At 43.9% G+C, this 16,569-nt stretch overlaps 1 protein-coding gene across 1 annotated transcript in view; it reads left to right on the top strand.

Annotated features, from left to right (window-relative positions):
* The window catches only part of STAG1 (stromal antigen 1), a 1,758,022-nt gene that overhangs the window by 1,314,491 nt on the left and 426,962 nt on the right, over positions 1–16,569 (top strand). The window contains 1 exon segment of the mRNA XM_030215628.1: positions 8,515–8,602. Coding sequence (XP_030071488.1) covers positions 8,515–8,602 — 88 coding nt within the window.

Consider the following 16,569-nt stretch of genomic DNA (forward strand, 5'->3'; position numbering starts at 1 on the left):
GAAAGGGATCTGGGAGTCATCGTTGATAAGACATTAAAAACTTCTGCTTAGTGTGCTGAGGCGGCTAAAAGAGCGCGCAGAATGTTGAGTAATATTAGGAAAGGGATGGAAAACAAACACGAGGATGTTATAATGCCTTTGTATCGCTCCATGGTGCGACCGCACCTCGAGTATTGTGTCCAATTCTGGTCTCCGCATCTCAAAAAAGATATAAAGGAATTAGAAAAGGTGCAGAGAAGGGCGACGAAAATGATAAAGGGAATGGAACAACTTCCCTAAGAGGAAAGGCTGAGAAGTACATAAGTAATGCCATACTGGGAAAAGACCAAGGGTCCATCGAGCACAGCATCCTGTCCACGACAGCGGCCAATCCAGGCCAAGGGCACCTGGCAAGCTTCCCAAACGTACATTCTATACATGTTATTCCTGGAATTGTGGATTTTTCCCAAGTCCATTTAGTAGCGGTTTATGGACTTGTCCTTTAGGAAACCGTCCAACCCCTTTTTAAACTCTGCTAAGCTAACCGCCTTCACCACTTTCTCCGGCAACGAATTCCAGAGTTTAATTATACATTGGGTGAAGAAACATTTTCTCAGATTTGTTTTAAATTTACTACACTGTAGTTTCATCGCATGCCCCCTAGTCCTAGTATTTTTGGAAAGCGTGAACAGACGCTTCACATCCACCTGTTCCACTCCACTCATTATTTTATATACCTCTATCATGTCTCCCCTCAGCCGTCTCTTCTCCAAGCTGAATAGCCCTAGCCTCCTTAATCTTTCTTCATAGGGAAGTCGTCCCATCCCCGCTATCATTTTAGTCGCCCTTTGCTGCACCTTTTCCAGTTCTACTATATCTTTCTTGAGATGCGGCGGCCAGAATTGAACACAATACTCAAGGTGCGGTTGCACCATGGAGCAATACAACGGCATTATAACATTCTCACACCTGTTTTCCATACCTTTCCTAATAATATCCAACATTCTATTCGCTTTCCTAGCTGCAGCAGCACACTGAGCAGAAGGTTTCAGTGTATTATCGACGACGACACCCAGATCCCTTTCTTAGTCCGTAACTCCTAACGTGGAACTTTGCATGACGTAGCTATAATTCGGGTTCTTTTTTCCCACATGCATCACCTTGCACTTGCTCACATTAAATGTCATCTGCCATTTAGCCTCCCAGTCTCGTAATGTCCTCTTGTAATTTTTCACAATCCTGTCGAGATTTAACAACTTTGAATAACTTTGTGTCATCAGCAAATTTAATTACCTTGCTAGTTACTCCCATTTCTAAATCATTTATAAATATATTAAAAAGCAGCGGTCTTAACACAGACCCCTGAGGAACCCCACTAACTACCCTTCTCCATTGTGAATACTGCCCATTTAACCCCACTCTCTGTTTCCTATCCTTCAACCAGTTTTTAATCCACAATAGGACATTTCCTCCTATCCCATGACCCTCCAATTTCCTCTGTAGCCTTTCATGAGGTACCTTGTCAAACGCCTTTTGAAAATCCAGATACACAATATCAACCGGTTCCCCTTTGTCCACATGTTTGTTTACTCCTTCAAAGAATTGAAGTAAATTGGTCAGGCAAGATTTCCCCACACAAAAGCCGTGCTGACTTGGTCTCAGTAATCCATGTCCTCGGATGTGCTCTGTAATTTTGTTTTTAATAATAGCCTCTACCATTTTCCCCGGTACTGACGTCAGACTCACCGGTCTATAATTTCCCAGATCTCCCCTGGAGCCTCTTTAAAAAATCGGCGTTACATTGGCCACCCTCCAATCTTCCGGTACCTCGCTCGATTTTAAGGATAAGGTGCATATCACTAGCAGTAGCTCCGCAAGCTCATTTTTCAGTTCTATCAGTACTCTGGGATGAATACTATCCGGTCCAGGAGATTTGCTACTCTTCAGTTTGCTGAACTGCCCCATTACTTCCTCCAGGTTTACCGTGAAGTCAGTAAGTTTCTCCGACTCTTCCGAATGAAATACCATTTCCGACACCAGTATCCCACCCAAATCTTCCTCGGTGAAGACCGAAGCAAAGAATTCATTCAGTCTCTCCGCTACGTCTTTGTCTTCCTTGATCGCCCCTTTTACCCCTCGGTCATCCAGCGGCCCAACCGATTCTTTTGCCGGCTTCCTGCTTTTAATATACCGAAAAAAATTTTTACTATGTTTTTTTGCCTCTAATGCTATCTTTTTTTTCGTAATCCCTCTTGGCCTTCTTTATCTGCGCCTTGCATTTGCTTTGACACTCCTTATGCTGCTTCTTGTTATTTTCAGACGTTTCCTTCTTCCATTTTCTGAAGGCATTTCTTTTAGCCCTAATAGCTTCCTTCACCTCACTTTTCAACCAGGCCGGCTGTCTTTTGGACTTCCGTCTTTCTTTTCTAATTCGCGGAATATGTATGGCGGAAGATGGTATTTTTTAACAGCGTCCACGCCTGTTGTACAGTTTTTACTCTCTCAGTTGCCCCCCTAAGTTTTTTTTTTACCGTTCTTCTCATTTTATCAGTCTCCTTTTTTAAAGTTAAACACTAACGTATTTGACTTTCTGTGTACAGTTACTTCAAGGTCGATATCAAAACTGATCATATTATGATCATTGTTATCAAGCGGCCCCAGTACCATAATGTCCCTCACCAGATCATGCGCTCCACTAAGGACCAAGTCTAGAATTTTTCCTTCTCTCGTCGGCTCCTCTCTAGCGTGTCCCGATGTTACATTTACCCAGTCTATATTTGGATAATTGAAGTCACCCATTATTATCACATTGCCCATTTTGTTCGCGTCTCTGATTTCTTTTATCATTTCTGCGTCTACCTGCTCATCCTGGCGAGGCGGACAGTAGTACACTCCTATCACCGTTTTTTTTCCCTTTTGTACATGCAATTTCAACCCACAATGATTCAAAGTGTGATTTGTGTCCTGCTGAATTTGTAATCTATCTGAGTCAAGGCTCTCGTTAATATACAATGCTACCCCTCCACCAGTCCGGTCCACCCTATCACTACGATATACTTTGTACCCCGGTATGACAGTGTCCCACTGGTTATCCTCCTTCAACCAGGTCTCAGTAATGCCTATTATATCCAATTTTTCATTTAGTGCAATATATTCCAACTCTCCCATCTTATTTCTTAGACTCCTAGCATTTGCATATAGACATTTCAGAGCATGTTTGTTGTTCCTATTTGCATGATGCTTAGTACCTGACACTATTGATTTGCCATCTTTTGTCTGATCTTTACTTGTATTTAAGGGCACCTGGCCTACCATGGTCTGTTGTGCAACCTCACTATCCAGAAACCCTATCTTCCCGGTTTATGAGGTATCTTGGCAAGATACCTTTTCCCGAACCATGCGCTTTTGAGCGACTGTCGGCCTTCCCCCCATTTCTAGTTTAAAAGCTGCTCTATCTCCTTTTTAAATGCCGACGCCAGCAGCCTGGTCCCACCCTGGTTGAGCCCATCCTTTCGGAATAGGCTCCCCCTTCCCCAGAATGTTGCCCAGTCCCTAACAAATCTAAAACCCTCCTCCCTGCACCATCGTCTCATCCACGCATTGAGACTCTGGAGCTCTGCCTGTCTCTTGGGCCCTGCGCATGGAACAGGTAGCATTTCAGAAAATGCTACCCTAGAGGATCTGATCTTTCTACCTAAGAGCCTAAATTTGGCTTCCAGAACCTCTCTCCCACATTTTCCTATGTCATTGGTACCCACATGTAACAAGACAGCGGATTCCTCCCCAGCACTATCTAGAATCCTATCTAGGTGACGTGTGAGGTCCGCCACCTTCGCACCAGGCAGGCAAGTCACCAGGCGATCCTCACGTCCACCAGCCACCCAGCTATCTATATGCCTAATGATCGAATCACCAACTACAACAGCTGTCCTAACCTTTCCCTCCCGGGCAGCACTTGGAGACATATCCTCGGTGCGAGAGGATAGTACATACCCTGGTGGGCAGGTCCTGGCTACAGGAGTACTTCCTACTTCACCAGGGTGATGCTCTCCTTCTAGGAGACCTCCTTCCTTCAAGGTAGCACAAGGGCTACTAGACTGGAGGTGGGACTTCTCTACAACATCCCTGTAGGTCTCCTCTATGTACCTCTCTGTCTCCCTCAGCTCCACCAAGTCTGCTACTCTAGCCTCAAGAAGGTTAGGGCTCTTCAGCTTGGAGAAAAGGCAGCTGAGGGGTGATATGATAGAAGTCTACAAGATCATGAGCGGAGTAGAGCGGACAGATGTAAAGCGTTTGTTTATACTTTCAAACAACAACAGAACCAGGGGACACAAGATGAAGCTAGAATATGGTAGATTTAAAACAAATAGGAGAAAGTTTTTCTTTACTCAGCGTGTAGTTGGACTCTGGAACTCGTTGCCAGAGAATGTAGTGACAGCAGCTGGCCTTACAGAATTTAAAGGGGGTTTGGACAGATTCCTGAGGGAAACGTCCATTGAACATTATTAATTTTTTATTTTTATTTTTTTGGGGGGAGTTTTGCCAGGTTCTTGAAGCCTGGATTGGCGGCTGTCGGAGACAGGATGCTGGGCTTGATGGACCCTTGGTCTTTTCCCAGTATTGCGGTGCTTATGTACATATATACTTATTTACTTCTGCTACAATCAGAACAAGTTCAGATGCTCTCGTTAAACGTCTTCTCCATGTATTGAATCAGATTACCCATTAAGGATGCCAGCATCCCTTTAGAATATCTACCCTTTACCTTGGCCAGGGCAGAGGTAACCATAGGTTCCGGTTCAGCCTCTCTCTCTACCTTTTGAGCCTCTGCAGCCAGTCTAATTTATTACATTTCTTTGAAGGGGTAAACAAACGTGGATAAAGGTGAGCCGGTTGGTATTGTGTATATGGATTTTCAGAAGGCGCTTGACAAAGTACCTCATGAAGGACTCCAAAGGAAATTGGAGAGTCATGGGATAAGAGGTAGTTTCCTATTGTGGATTAAAAACTGGTTAAAAGATTGAAAACAGAGAGTAGGGTTAAATGGTCAGTATTCTCAATGGAGAAGGATAGATAGTGGGGTTCCCCAGGGGTCTGTGCTGGGACCGCTGCTTTTTAACATATTTCTAAATGACCTAGAGATGGGAGTAACTAGTGAGGTAATTAAATTTGCTGACGACACAAAGTTATTCAAAGTCGTTAAATCGAGGGAGGATTGTGAAAAATTCACAAGAGGACCTTATGAGTCACAGACCAAGAAAGGGATCTAGGTGTCGTTGATGATAAAACCTTCTGCATAGTGTGCTGCGCCGGCTAAGAAAGCAAATAGAATGTTAGGTATTATTAGGAAAGGAATGGAAAACAAAAATGAAAACGTTATAATGCCCTTGTATCGCTCCATGGTGACACCGCACCTCAAATATTGTGTTCAATTTTGGCCACCGCATCTCAAAAAAGATATTTTGGGATTAGAAAAGGTGCAGAGAAGGCGACTTACCTATGAGGAAAGGCTAAATCTGCTGGGGCTCTTTAGCTTGGAGTAAAGATGGCTGAGGGGAGATATAATAGAGGCCTATAAAATAATAAGTGACGTGGAATGGGTAGACGTGAATCGTTTGTTTACTGTCTCCAAAAATGTGTTGAAGCTACAAAGTAGTAAGTTTGAAACGAATCGGAGAAAGGTTTTCTTCACTCAACGTGTAATTCAACTCTGGAATTCGTTGCCAGAAAATGTGGTAAAGGCGGTTAGCTTAACAGAGTTTTAAAAAGGTTTGGACGGCTTCCTAAAGGAAAAGTCCATAGACCATTATTAAATTGGAGTTGGAGAAAATCCACTATTTCTGGGATAAGCAGCATAAAATGTTTTGTACTTTTTTGGGGATCTTCCCAGGTATTTGTGACCTGGATTGGCCATTATTGGAAACAGGATGCTGGGCTTGATGGACCTTTGGTCTGTCCCAATATGGCAATACTTATGTACTATTAAAAGAGTCTGGTGACCGCCTCCTGTGATCTTGGTAATCGTAGTGTGGACTACCTTCTCTAAAGGAATCAGGTGCTCTACCCTAGGGAAGCTGGGATTTGTAGTCCCTCAACTTTCTCTGCAGATGTCTGCCCTTCTGTTCCCAGAGTTCCTTCCTCTAGGTCTATCCCGGGGAGGTTGGGAGTTGTAGTTCCCCACTTGTTTAGATGAATATGTGTCTTCCTGGAGCGTTGCCCCCATCTCTTCCCCACCAGACGTACCTTGCCCATCACAAGGGTCAGTGTGCTTCAGGCTTTAGTGGTGGATGCAGCTTATGCTAAGTTTCATTACAACAGATTAGTCCTCCGCACGCACCCTAAGTTCTTGCCGAAAGTGGTGTCGGAGTTCCATCTGAACCAGTCGATTGTCTTGCCAACGTTGTTTTCCTGACCTCATGCCCATCCTGATGAAAGCAATTTGCACACCTTGGATTGCAAGACAGCATTGGCCTATTACATGGAGCAGACATGGCCCTACAGACGTTCTGCCCAGATTCTGTTTCTTTTGATCCCAGCAGGATGTGGGTCACCATTGGGAAATGCACCATTTCAATTTGGCTGGCAGATTGCATTTCCTTCACGGCTGGACTGGCCTTGGAGGGTCATGTTACGGCTCATAATGTCAGAGCCATGGCTGCGTCAATAGCCCACTTGAGGTCAGCCTCCATTGAAGAAATTTGTGAGGCTGCAACGTGGTCTTCAGTCCACACATTCACATCAGGCTGCTGCCTTGATAAGGATACCTGATATGACTGTTGGTTTGGGCAGTCAGTGTTGCAGAATCTGTTTGGGGTCTAGAATCCAATTCCACCCTCCTAGGCCCATTTTATTCTGTTCCAGGCTACATCCTCATTCAGACTGTATATAGATTCAGTTATGCCCCGTTGCGAGGCCCAATTGACCATTGTTGTTTTGGGTGAGCCTGGTATGCTAGGGATTCCCCACTTGTGAGAAGATAGACGTTTCTTGTCCTCGGAGGACAGCATGAATCATATTCTTTTTACTTTGTTTTTTTTTTTTAGTATTAAACTGTGGAAACCACGTTTGCGCGACTAATGGGAAGGCACACATGCGCGGTGGAGCACGGCTTGTGCTCCACAAAGCTCTATTTTTAGCTTGGCAAAATGCCAGACCAGGCAACATAGATTGACATCACCCACTTATGAGAATATGAAGCCTGCTGTCCTTGGAGAATACCTGCAACAGGTAAGTATCTTCACTATATTGAAATTGAATTTAATAGATAACCAATGTAAACGAACTAATAATGGATGGATGTGGTCAAATTTATGGGCAAGACACAAAGTGAGCTGCAGTATTCTGTAATGTCTGAATATGTTTAAGAGCTAAACTGTTTCCACTTTACATTGATGGACCTGACAGCGCCCCAAAGAACATCCAAACTCATTGAAGTTTGCTTACAACGTTTCACCAATCTGTACCTTTAAATAATTGTATCACATAATTCTTACAGCAGTTCTCATGATCGGCTCGTTTAGACCTTTGTTTCTAATTCACTTCTTACAATAAGCAGCTTGATTCTTCATCTAGGAGTATCTGAAATACAGTAACTATATAGAGGTACCTCTATTTTACTTGGTAAGGCAATTTTTAGGAATGGAGGTCAATTTGAAGACTGTATTTACTATTCTGCATTTACAGGTTAATGCATGTTAATTCAAGTTAAGCACATAGGGGCCAGTTTTTAAACTTAGCGCCTCCATTTAGGCACCCCTACAATGGGCGTTAGAAGCCTTTTCTATAACGGAACCTAGTCACCTAGTTTCGGTGTACCTGATATTTACGTGCCCATAATTACAGTAGCCAAAGAACTAGTGTAAGTTCTGCACCTAAATGTGGCAGGGATGCACATAATTTACACTTATGCCTGACTATGTTCTATCTATATGTTTACTCCCTTGCAAATATGCACTATTTAAATAAAGCTGATATTCGCAAAATAGCGTTTAGGAGGCAGACTGGCTGGCATATACATGCAGATGTGCTAGTATTATAAACATTTGTGTGTAGAATTGTCCTTCACTGAAAAAGTCCCTGTTGAGAACAATAGGGCTTGAGTTATTTATCTTGTATTAAATCACATTAACAATTAATCATGTTAACATATTAATCAGTTGATGCAGTATAGTAGATAGAGCCCTTTGTTTTCTGTGAGGAACTGTTTGTTGTTTTTAATTACTTTTAAGCATTACTATAATTATTCGTTTTACATTTAAAGCATATAAACTGTGTAGAATGGTGAAAAAGCTTCCACTTTAATGCATTTTGAAATGTAATTTTAGAAACAGAATATGAAAAATATACATGTGTTTGAAGGCACTGCATGAGAGGTCCTCATGCACAATTGTATAGCACATCTGCATTTATTAACATTTGTTTCTCAGTTTGGGTTTTGGGAGTTTGTAGCTAATGTTTTCTTTTTTGTTGTTTTTTGTATGTATGTGGATTAATTAATTAATTTATTTTTATTTATTTATTTGCATTTTGTTTTAGTGCTCATGACCTCACAAAGTGGGATCTATTTGGTAACTGCTACAGATTGCTGAGGACAGGCATTGAGCATGGAGCCATGCCAGAACAGGTATGCATAGAAACATTGTGATAATATTTTGTACCCAAGTGCTTATGAATGTTAAAAATTCCAAGTCTGCTCAAGAAATGGATAAGTTAGCAATTTTAGGACTCTGTTTACTAAGGTGTGCTAGCGTTTTTAGCGCGTGCACAAAATTAGCGCTCGATAACTGTGTAGGCACCCTTAGGAATATTGTGGGTGCCTACACAGCGTGCGCTAAAAGCACTAACGCGCCTCTAGCACGGCTTAGTAAACGGGGCCCTTAAAGTCACAAGGAGCCAATAAATAAAATTTTCAGGACAATTGGGAAACAACAAAAAGAGACAGTCAATAGCAGTTTAAAAAAATGTATTTAATAAAAGTAAAAAAAACAACACATGAGACAAGCAATTTCCGTGGGTTTGCCAAAGTCCAATGTAATCTGGCCATTAAAAGCCCAAGATTTCAACATGAATGCCACTTTAGGACCTTAATAATTTTGAATCAGAGATGTTATATATCTATTGACAACACAACCCTTTAGGGCAACAAAGGACTGATCTGACGTGTGGAAAATATTTTCTTTGTGAGCAAAGGTCTGAGTTGATGTGAGCAAAAAGTTTCTGTTATCTTGCAAATACCAACAGAGACATGCACACGTATGCAAGTGCATACACAGATACATAAAAAGAACTTCCAAGTGCACCCGGATAAGTTGCCTATACATGTTATATCTTATAAACTCCAGAAAGAAGCTGTCTTTGGCACAATGCAAGTACTACGGCAAGGGTTAGCAATAAATTTGAGAGACTGAGATCTTACTCCACATACCCTGACTTAGGAATGAGGTTCATTCCTGTCATGGCATGTGCAAAACTAACCCATTTGGAGAAATTGCTCCGAGATACATAAACTCACAGGCAGTTTGGAAAGATTTCATGAGCTATGCTCTGCTTGATTTCCCTACTTGTTACCCTATAGTTTTAGCTAATCTGAATTTTACTCAAGTTATTGGATGTTTGCGCAATTTAGAGAGAACAGTGTTTCCCTTGTATGAATACCACTCTTTATGTAAAAAAAAAAAAAAAAAATCTTAACCCAAGGAGGACAGTAAGGGGCACTTTTGAACACAGCAGGGAAGGACCCCTTCACTGCTTACCAGCTGCCTCCACTAGAATATATACAGTATACATAATACCATCAGTAAGAGTTCTGTTACTGATGGTATTGTGCACACTGTATATACTCAATGGAATTATGTACTAAAAAAAAATGAAAATAATGTACGGCAAAATTTGCAGTACTGTGGAACAGTGGCGTTCCGAGGGGCGCTGACACCCGGGGTGGATCGCCGATGCACCTGACCCCCCCCCCCCCCCCCCCGGGTGCATGCCGCTGGGGGGATGCCACGCGCCGGTCAGCGTTGTTGACCGGCACACGACCCCCCCCCCCCCCCCCCCCAGTGACATGCAACCGGGGCGGACTGCCCCCCCCCCCCCCCCCCCCCCCCCGGTACGCCACTGCTCTGGAAATATATGCATGTAGTTTGACACTTGGCTCTCAGTCAACCCTAGCTCCCCAGTCCAGCATCTTTCTGTTGGCGATGTAAACAGTAGTGTTCATCAGCACTGTAACAGAAATCTTGAGGTTACTGGCAAACCATAAAATAATTTCTGCAAGGTCAAACAGGACAACAGTTCTTACAGATGGGTGACATTACCAGTGAAACACCAACACGGAGATGCTCCACAACATTCTTAAAATCAGAAGCTTTTGGTAGTGTCCAGTGTGCATGCACGCACCTTACCGCCCATAGTGCTTACGTGCAACCATGTTCTTTATGTGCATAAGTACATAAGTATTGCCATTCTGGGACAGACCGAAGGTCCATCAAACCAAGCATCCTGTTTCCAACAGTTGCCAATCCTGGTCACAAGTACCTGGTAGGATCCCAGAACAGTACAGTAAATTTTATGCTGCTTATCATAAAAATAAGCAGTAGATTTTCCCCAAGTCCATTTTATTAATGGCTTATGGACTTTTAGAAAGCTATCCAAACATTTTTTTAAACTCCGCTAAGCTAACCACCTTTACCACATTCTCTGGCAGCGAATTCCAGAGTTTAGTTACACGTTCAGTGATAAAATATTTTCTTCAATTCTTTTTAAATTTACTACTTTGTAGCTTCATTGCATGCCCCCTAGTCCTAGTATTTTTGGAAAGCGTGAACAGACGCTTCACATCTACCCATTCAACTCCACTCATTATTTTATAGACCTGTATCATATCTTCCCTCAGCTGCCTTTTCTCCAAGCTGAAGAGCCCTAGCCACTTTAGCCTTTCCTCATAGGGAAGTTGTCCCATCCCCTTTATCACTTTTTTCACCCTTCTCTTTATCTTTTCTAATTCCACCATATCTTTTTTGAGATGCGATGACCAGAACTGCAGACAATATAAGAGGTGCGGTTGCACCATGGAGTGATACAAGGGCATTATTTATTTATTGTAGAACAGTTATACCCCGCTTTTTGCCACTATAACGTCCTCATTTTTGCTTTCCTTCCCTAATAATACCTAACATTCTATTTGCTTTCTTAGCCGCCACCGCACACTGAGCAGAGGGTTGTAACGTATCAAATCATCAACAATGACACCTAGATCCAGTGGTGTGCTGGAGTCGGCACACACCGGCTCACAAGAGCCGGTTGTTAATTTTTCTGACATCTTGCAAGCCGGTTGTTGAGGCAGGGTGAGCCAGTTCGCAGTGCCTCTCTTCTCCCCGAGCCGCGGGTCTTAGCACATACCTAAAGCCTTTAAGGCAGCCATCCTGGTGGTCTAATGGATTCTTCGGGGCCCAGGCAGGGAAGATCCTCAGTCTTTCCTGCCGGTGCCGACCCTCCACTGCCGCATCACTCTATCTCCAGCTTAGTTGCTCATAAGTACATAAGTAATGCCATACTGGGAAAAGACCAAAGGTCCATCGAGCCCAGCATCCTGTCCCCGACAGTGGCCAATCCAGGTCAAGGGCACCTGGCAAGCTACTCAAACGTACAAACATTTTATACAAGTTATTCCCGAATAAGTACATAAGTAATGCCATACTGGGAAAAGACCAAAGGTCCATCGAGCCCAGCATCCTGTCCCCGACAGTGGCCAATCCAGGTCAAGGGCACTTGGCAAGCTACTCAAACATACAAACATTTTATACAAGTTATTCCCGAAATTGTGGATTTTTCCCAAGTCCATTTAGTGGCGGTCTATGGACTTGTCCTTTAGAAAACCATCCAACCCCTTTTTAAACTCTGCCAAGCTAACCACCTTCACTACGTTCTCCGGCAACGAATTTCAGAGTTTAATTATGTGTTGGGTGAAGAAAGATTTTCTCCTATTTGTTTTAAATTTACTACACTGTAGTTTCATCATATGCCCCCTAGTCCTAGTATTTTTGGAAAGCGTGAACAGACGCTTCACATCCACCTGTTCCACTCCACTCATTATTTTATATACCTCTATCATGTCTCCCCTCAGCCGTCTCTTCTCCAAGCTAAAAAGCCCTAGCCTCCTTAGTCTTTCCTCATAGGGAAGTCAACCCATCCCCGCTATTATTTTTGTCGCCCTTCGCTGCACCTTTTTCAGTTCTACAATATCTTTCTTGAGATGCGGTGACCAGAATTGAACACAATACTCAAGGTGCGGTCGCACCATGGAGCGATACAACAGCATTATAACATCCTCACATCTGTTCTCCATACCTTTCCTAATAATACCAAACATACTATTCACTTTCCTAGCTGCAGCAGCACACTCAGCAGAAGGTTTCAGTGTATTATCAACAATGACATCCAGATCCCTTTCTTGGTCCGTAACTCCTAACGTGGAACCTTGCATGACGTAGCTATAATTCGGGTTCTTTTTTCCCACATGCATCACCTTGCACTTGTTCACATTAAACATCATCTGCCATTTAGCCGCCCAGTCTCCCAGTCTCATAAGGTCCTTCTGTAATTTTTCACAATCCTCTCGCGAGTTAACGACTTTGAATAACTTTGTGTCATCAGCAAATTTAATTACCTCGCTGGTTACTCCCATCTCTAAATCATTTATAAATATATTAAAAAGCAGCGGTCCTAGCACTGACCCCTGAGGAACCCCACTAACTACTCTTCTCCATTGTGAATACTGCCCATTTAACCCCACTCTCTGTTTCCTATCCTTCAACCAGTTTTTAATCCACAATAGGACATTTCCTCCTATCCCATGACCCTCCAATTTCCTCTGTAGCCTTTCATGAGGTACCTTATCAAATGCCTTTTGAAAATCCAGATACACAATATCAACCGGCTCCCCTTTGTCCATGTTTGTTTACTCCTTCATAGAATTGAAGTAAACTGGTCAGGCAAGATTTACCCACACTAAAGTCGTGCTGACTTGGTCTCAGTAATGATATACTGGCTGCAACCCAGCCGTTACTGTTGGCCAACCTCAAGGGGCAGATCTGGGCCATTTTAAAGAGGAAGTGGAGCACCTTCCTGCCTGACACATGGATAAGATAGCGAAGGTATTGATGTTGGACCCAATAGTGTTTTAGCCAGTCCTGCAGGCCCATGTTCTGCCTGTTCAACAGGTATCAATGCCAATGTATCGAAGGATGTTGGAGTTGGCACCGGTCAAGACAGTGTAGTCTATCTCATTCCTCAGTGCTCCTGCCCAGAGTCTTCCCAGCAGTCTAGTGGACTTATACAGGCGCAGACTCAGGTATCCCCACAGAAATACTTTTAAGATTCTAATATGGTTCATTCCTGGGCATCTGTCCAATATCTATAGGGGATGGAACTTGATAAACCACCTCTCTGTGATTTCAGTCCAAGCGGTCTACATATGAATTATATATATACTAGTAAAAAAGGCCCGTTTCCGAAACCAATGAAACGGGCGCTAGCATGTGGTTTTTTTTGTGTGTGTATGTGTCACAGAGTTATTTTGTGTGTGTGAGGGTGTGGTGTGTGTGCAGGTTGTTGATGTGTGTCTTTTTTTGTTTTGTTTTTTGCTTGGGGGTTTGGGGATGTGCTGTGCTGGCAAAGTGGGTTGGATTGGTGTGTGGCTTTGAGGGTGTGTTTCTGTTGTGTGTGGTTTTGTCTGTCAATGAGGTTTGTGGAGGGGAGTCTTTCTGTTGGTGAAATGTAAATGTGGTTGTAGGGGGTTCAGCCTTTGTTGAGTGTTGGTTTTTTTTTCCATGTTTTTTTTTTGTGTTGTGCTGAGGCAGCAGTATTGTTTTAGATGGGCGGAAGGTAGAGGAGCACGTTCTTTGTCGGTATTTTTTGGCCGTTTCAGGGCTGCTGTAGGGGAATGCTGGAAGAGAAATGTGCTGTTGGAAGCAGCACCATCTTTTTCCATTGGGCTGGGGTTCTGGGCATCATAGTGACTGCTTGCCTGAGGACGGGGATGGTTGTTTTAAGTTGGCGGAAGGGAGAAGAGCACGGGCCGTCGGGGGGTGATCCGGTATGTTTGCTCCATTTCAGGCCGGCTGCAGGGGAATGCTGGAACATTTATGCGCTGCAGGAATCAGCGCCGTCTTTTTCCGGGTGCTCGGGGAGTCCCCGAGGTGGGAGACAGCTTGCCTGAGGCTGGGGATGGTTGGGCACGTCCTTGGCTGCTTCGGCAAAAGAGGAAGGGAGTGGGAAGTTACCTGCAGCCGCCTGAGAAACCATGTATTCTTTGTTTGTTTTGTATTATTAGTTTGCATTTCTGTTGAAGAAAGAGTGGATGCCTTTCGAATGATGGAGGTGGTGCGTCGGTGTGCGGTTGTTTCGTTAGTTTGGCAGCCAGTCTCCAGCGATTCCTAGGCAGGGAAGGAGTACTCCTCCCCCTTCCTTGGTCGCTGTTTGCTGCTGGCCGGGTCGCGGGTAATTCTTCTAGCTGGGCCGCAGCTTGTCCTGTTCGCCCACGTCCCAGATGGTGATGGGCACGTTGTTTTCCGGCTCCTCTGACTCCATGTCAAGCGATCCCAAATATAGTCTGTGCTATAGGCCCTCTGGCACTCTTCAGTACTGGCATTAGGCATTTAAAAATGTCTTTCCCCCCCTCCCCCGGTCTATTTTTGCACATACCCACAGCAGGAATATTCTTCTCTCGTTCCAGCGGTGGTTCTGTGCTCTCCGTGCTGCACAGATAATGAGCCATTCTGCTGGGGAATGCTCCTCCCTTATTGTCACGTAGTTTCCTCTGATTGGTCCGTCTTATGTTGCCTAGTGTTGCCTGGGAACGGTGTTGTGATGGTCCTTTGTGTTTCAGAATGTTGAGGGTGTTTTTTCTGATTGGTCCGTCATGGGGGCAGAGAGACATGGTCAGTGTTGTGGCTTCACCACCATGAATCCATGAACCCTTCAGTGAGTGACTGAGTGACTTCAGAACGTTGTCTTCAGAACGTTGAGGGTGAGTTTTATTATAGTAGATATTTTTAACTCTTTTTTATTACGTATAAACATATACACATTTCAAATGACATTAGATAATATCGTCTTCAGTTACGTATTTACCAACCTCTTACATACGTGAGACTCTTCTGTGTTCTACTACAATCAATCTGTGTTAGACCAAAACACTGTCCTTTTCCTTTTACCCCCCTTTCCCCAACCCCCTCCTCCCTCCCCTTCCTTTCCCTTCCTCTTCACCTCTCCCTTCCCCTTTCTCTTCACCTCTCCCTTCCCGCTCTCTTTAACTTCTTTCCCCCCCCCCCCCCCTTTCCAAACCCAATCCTATCTGCTCTCCACTACTACAACATCTATTGTATTCTTTATCCTTAGAAGTTTAACAGGTGGCTGGAGTGAGCGTCCTCCAAAGTGGGGCCCAGCAGAATTGAAATTTCTTCCTCAATATCGAGTCCCAGCTTATTACTCCCATCCATTCTAGGCGCATTAAAGACAACATTCTTACTCTCCATTGCTGCTTAACAGGCGGATGAGGTGAGATCCATTCAGCCAGTATGACTTGCTTAGCGATTATAACAGTTTTAGATGCAAAATCTGTAAATCCTTTGGGACTGGGCTTACATAGCTTGGGGTGGCCAAATAATAGTGCTACATCGTAACTCCAAGTCGACTTCCAAATCTTGGATACGTCAGACAGAGTACACCTCCAGAACCTTTCCACCTCTCTGCAGCTCCAAAACATGTGGCCCAGTGTTTCTCCCTCATAGCTACATTTAGGACAGGATCCCCAAGGAGACACTCCCATATGAAAGGCTCGTCTGGGGGCTATGTATAGACGCAGAGCAAATTTGTATTGCAGTTCCCAATAACACGCTGCTTTAGATGAATGTCTAATGGACAATATATGCGCTTTCATTTGTGTGACCTCTATGTTCTTTAACAAATCAATGCTCCATTGCTGCGCCAACTTTAGCATAGTCCAGTTCCGCTGCCGTGTCTCGTATATGTCTGTGGTGAAAAGTGAGCGGCACCTCCTGCTGTGCCGCCAAAGCAAAAGCTTCAGAGAGCTCTTCCTGCACATCTTCCGCCTTCCGCCAATGACTCCCACGCTAAGGAGTTTATGTAATGTTTAAGTTGCATATAGTAAAATTCTTCCGTCTTCGGCAGCCCATACTCCAGTTGCAGTTCTGGGAAAGTTTTAATCCGGCCCTCTGCGTTAAGCACATGGAGTAGATACACCACCCCTTTACTTTTCCATTTTTGGAACACCGCATAAAGCCGCCCAGGTTCAAAGTTCACATTCTCACAAATGGACCAGAAAGGTGTAACCCTTGCGGAGAACTTATGTAAGCGACATACCCAGCCCCACACTGCCTTCGCCATAGGCATTATCATGGAGTATTTTAATATTACTGGGATCGGTTCTCCCCCCACATGCAGATAGTTGGTAAAATGTATTCTTGGTTCTATCTGCAATTCCAGATCTGTATTAGAAAAGTCCTTTGACCCTTGGAACCAGTCATTAATATGACGCATTCCACAGGCCACCGTCAAGTGTCTCACACTTAG

The sequence above is a fragment of the Microcaecilia unicolor genome, chromosome 10 (genome assembly GCF_901765095.1).
Source record: "Microcaecilia unicolor chromosome 10, aMicUni1.1, whole genome shotgun sequence".
In the NCBI taxonomy this organism is placed as follows: Eukaryota; Metazoa; Chordata; class Amphibia; order Gymnophiona; family Siphonopidae; genus Microcaecilia; species Microcaecilia unicolor.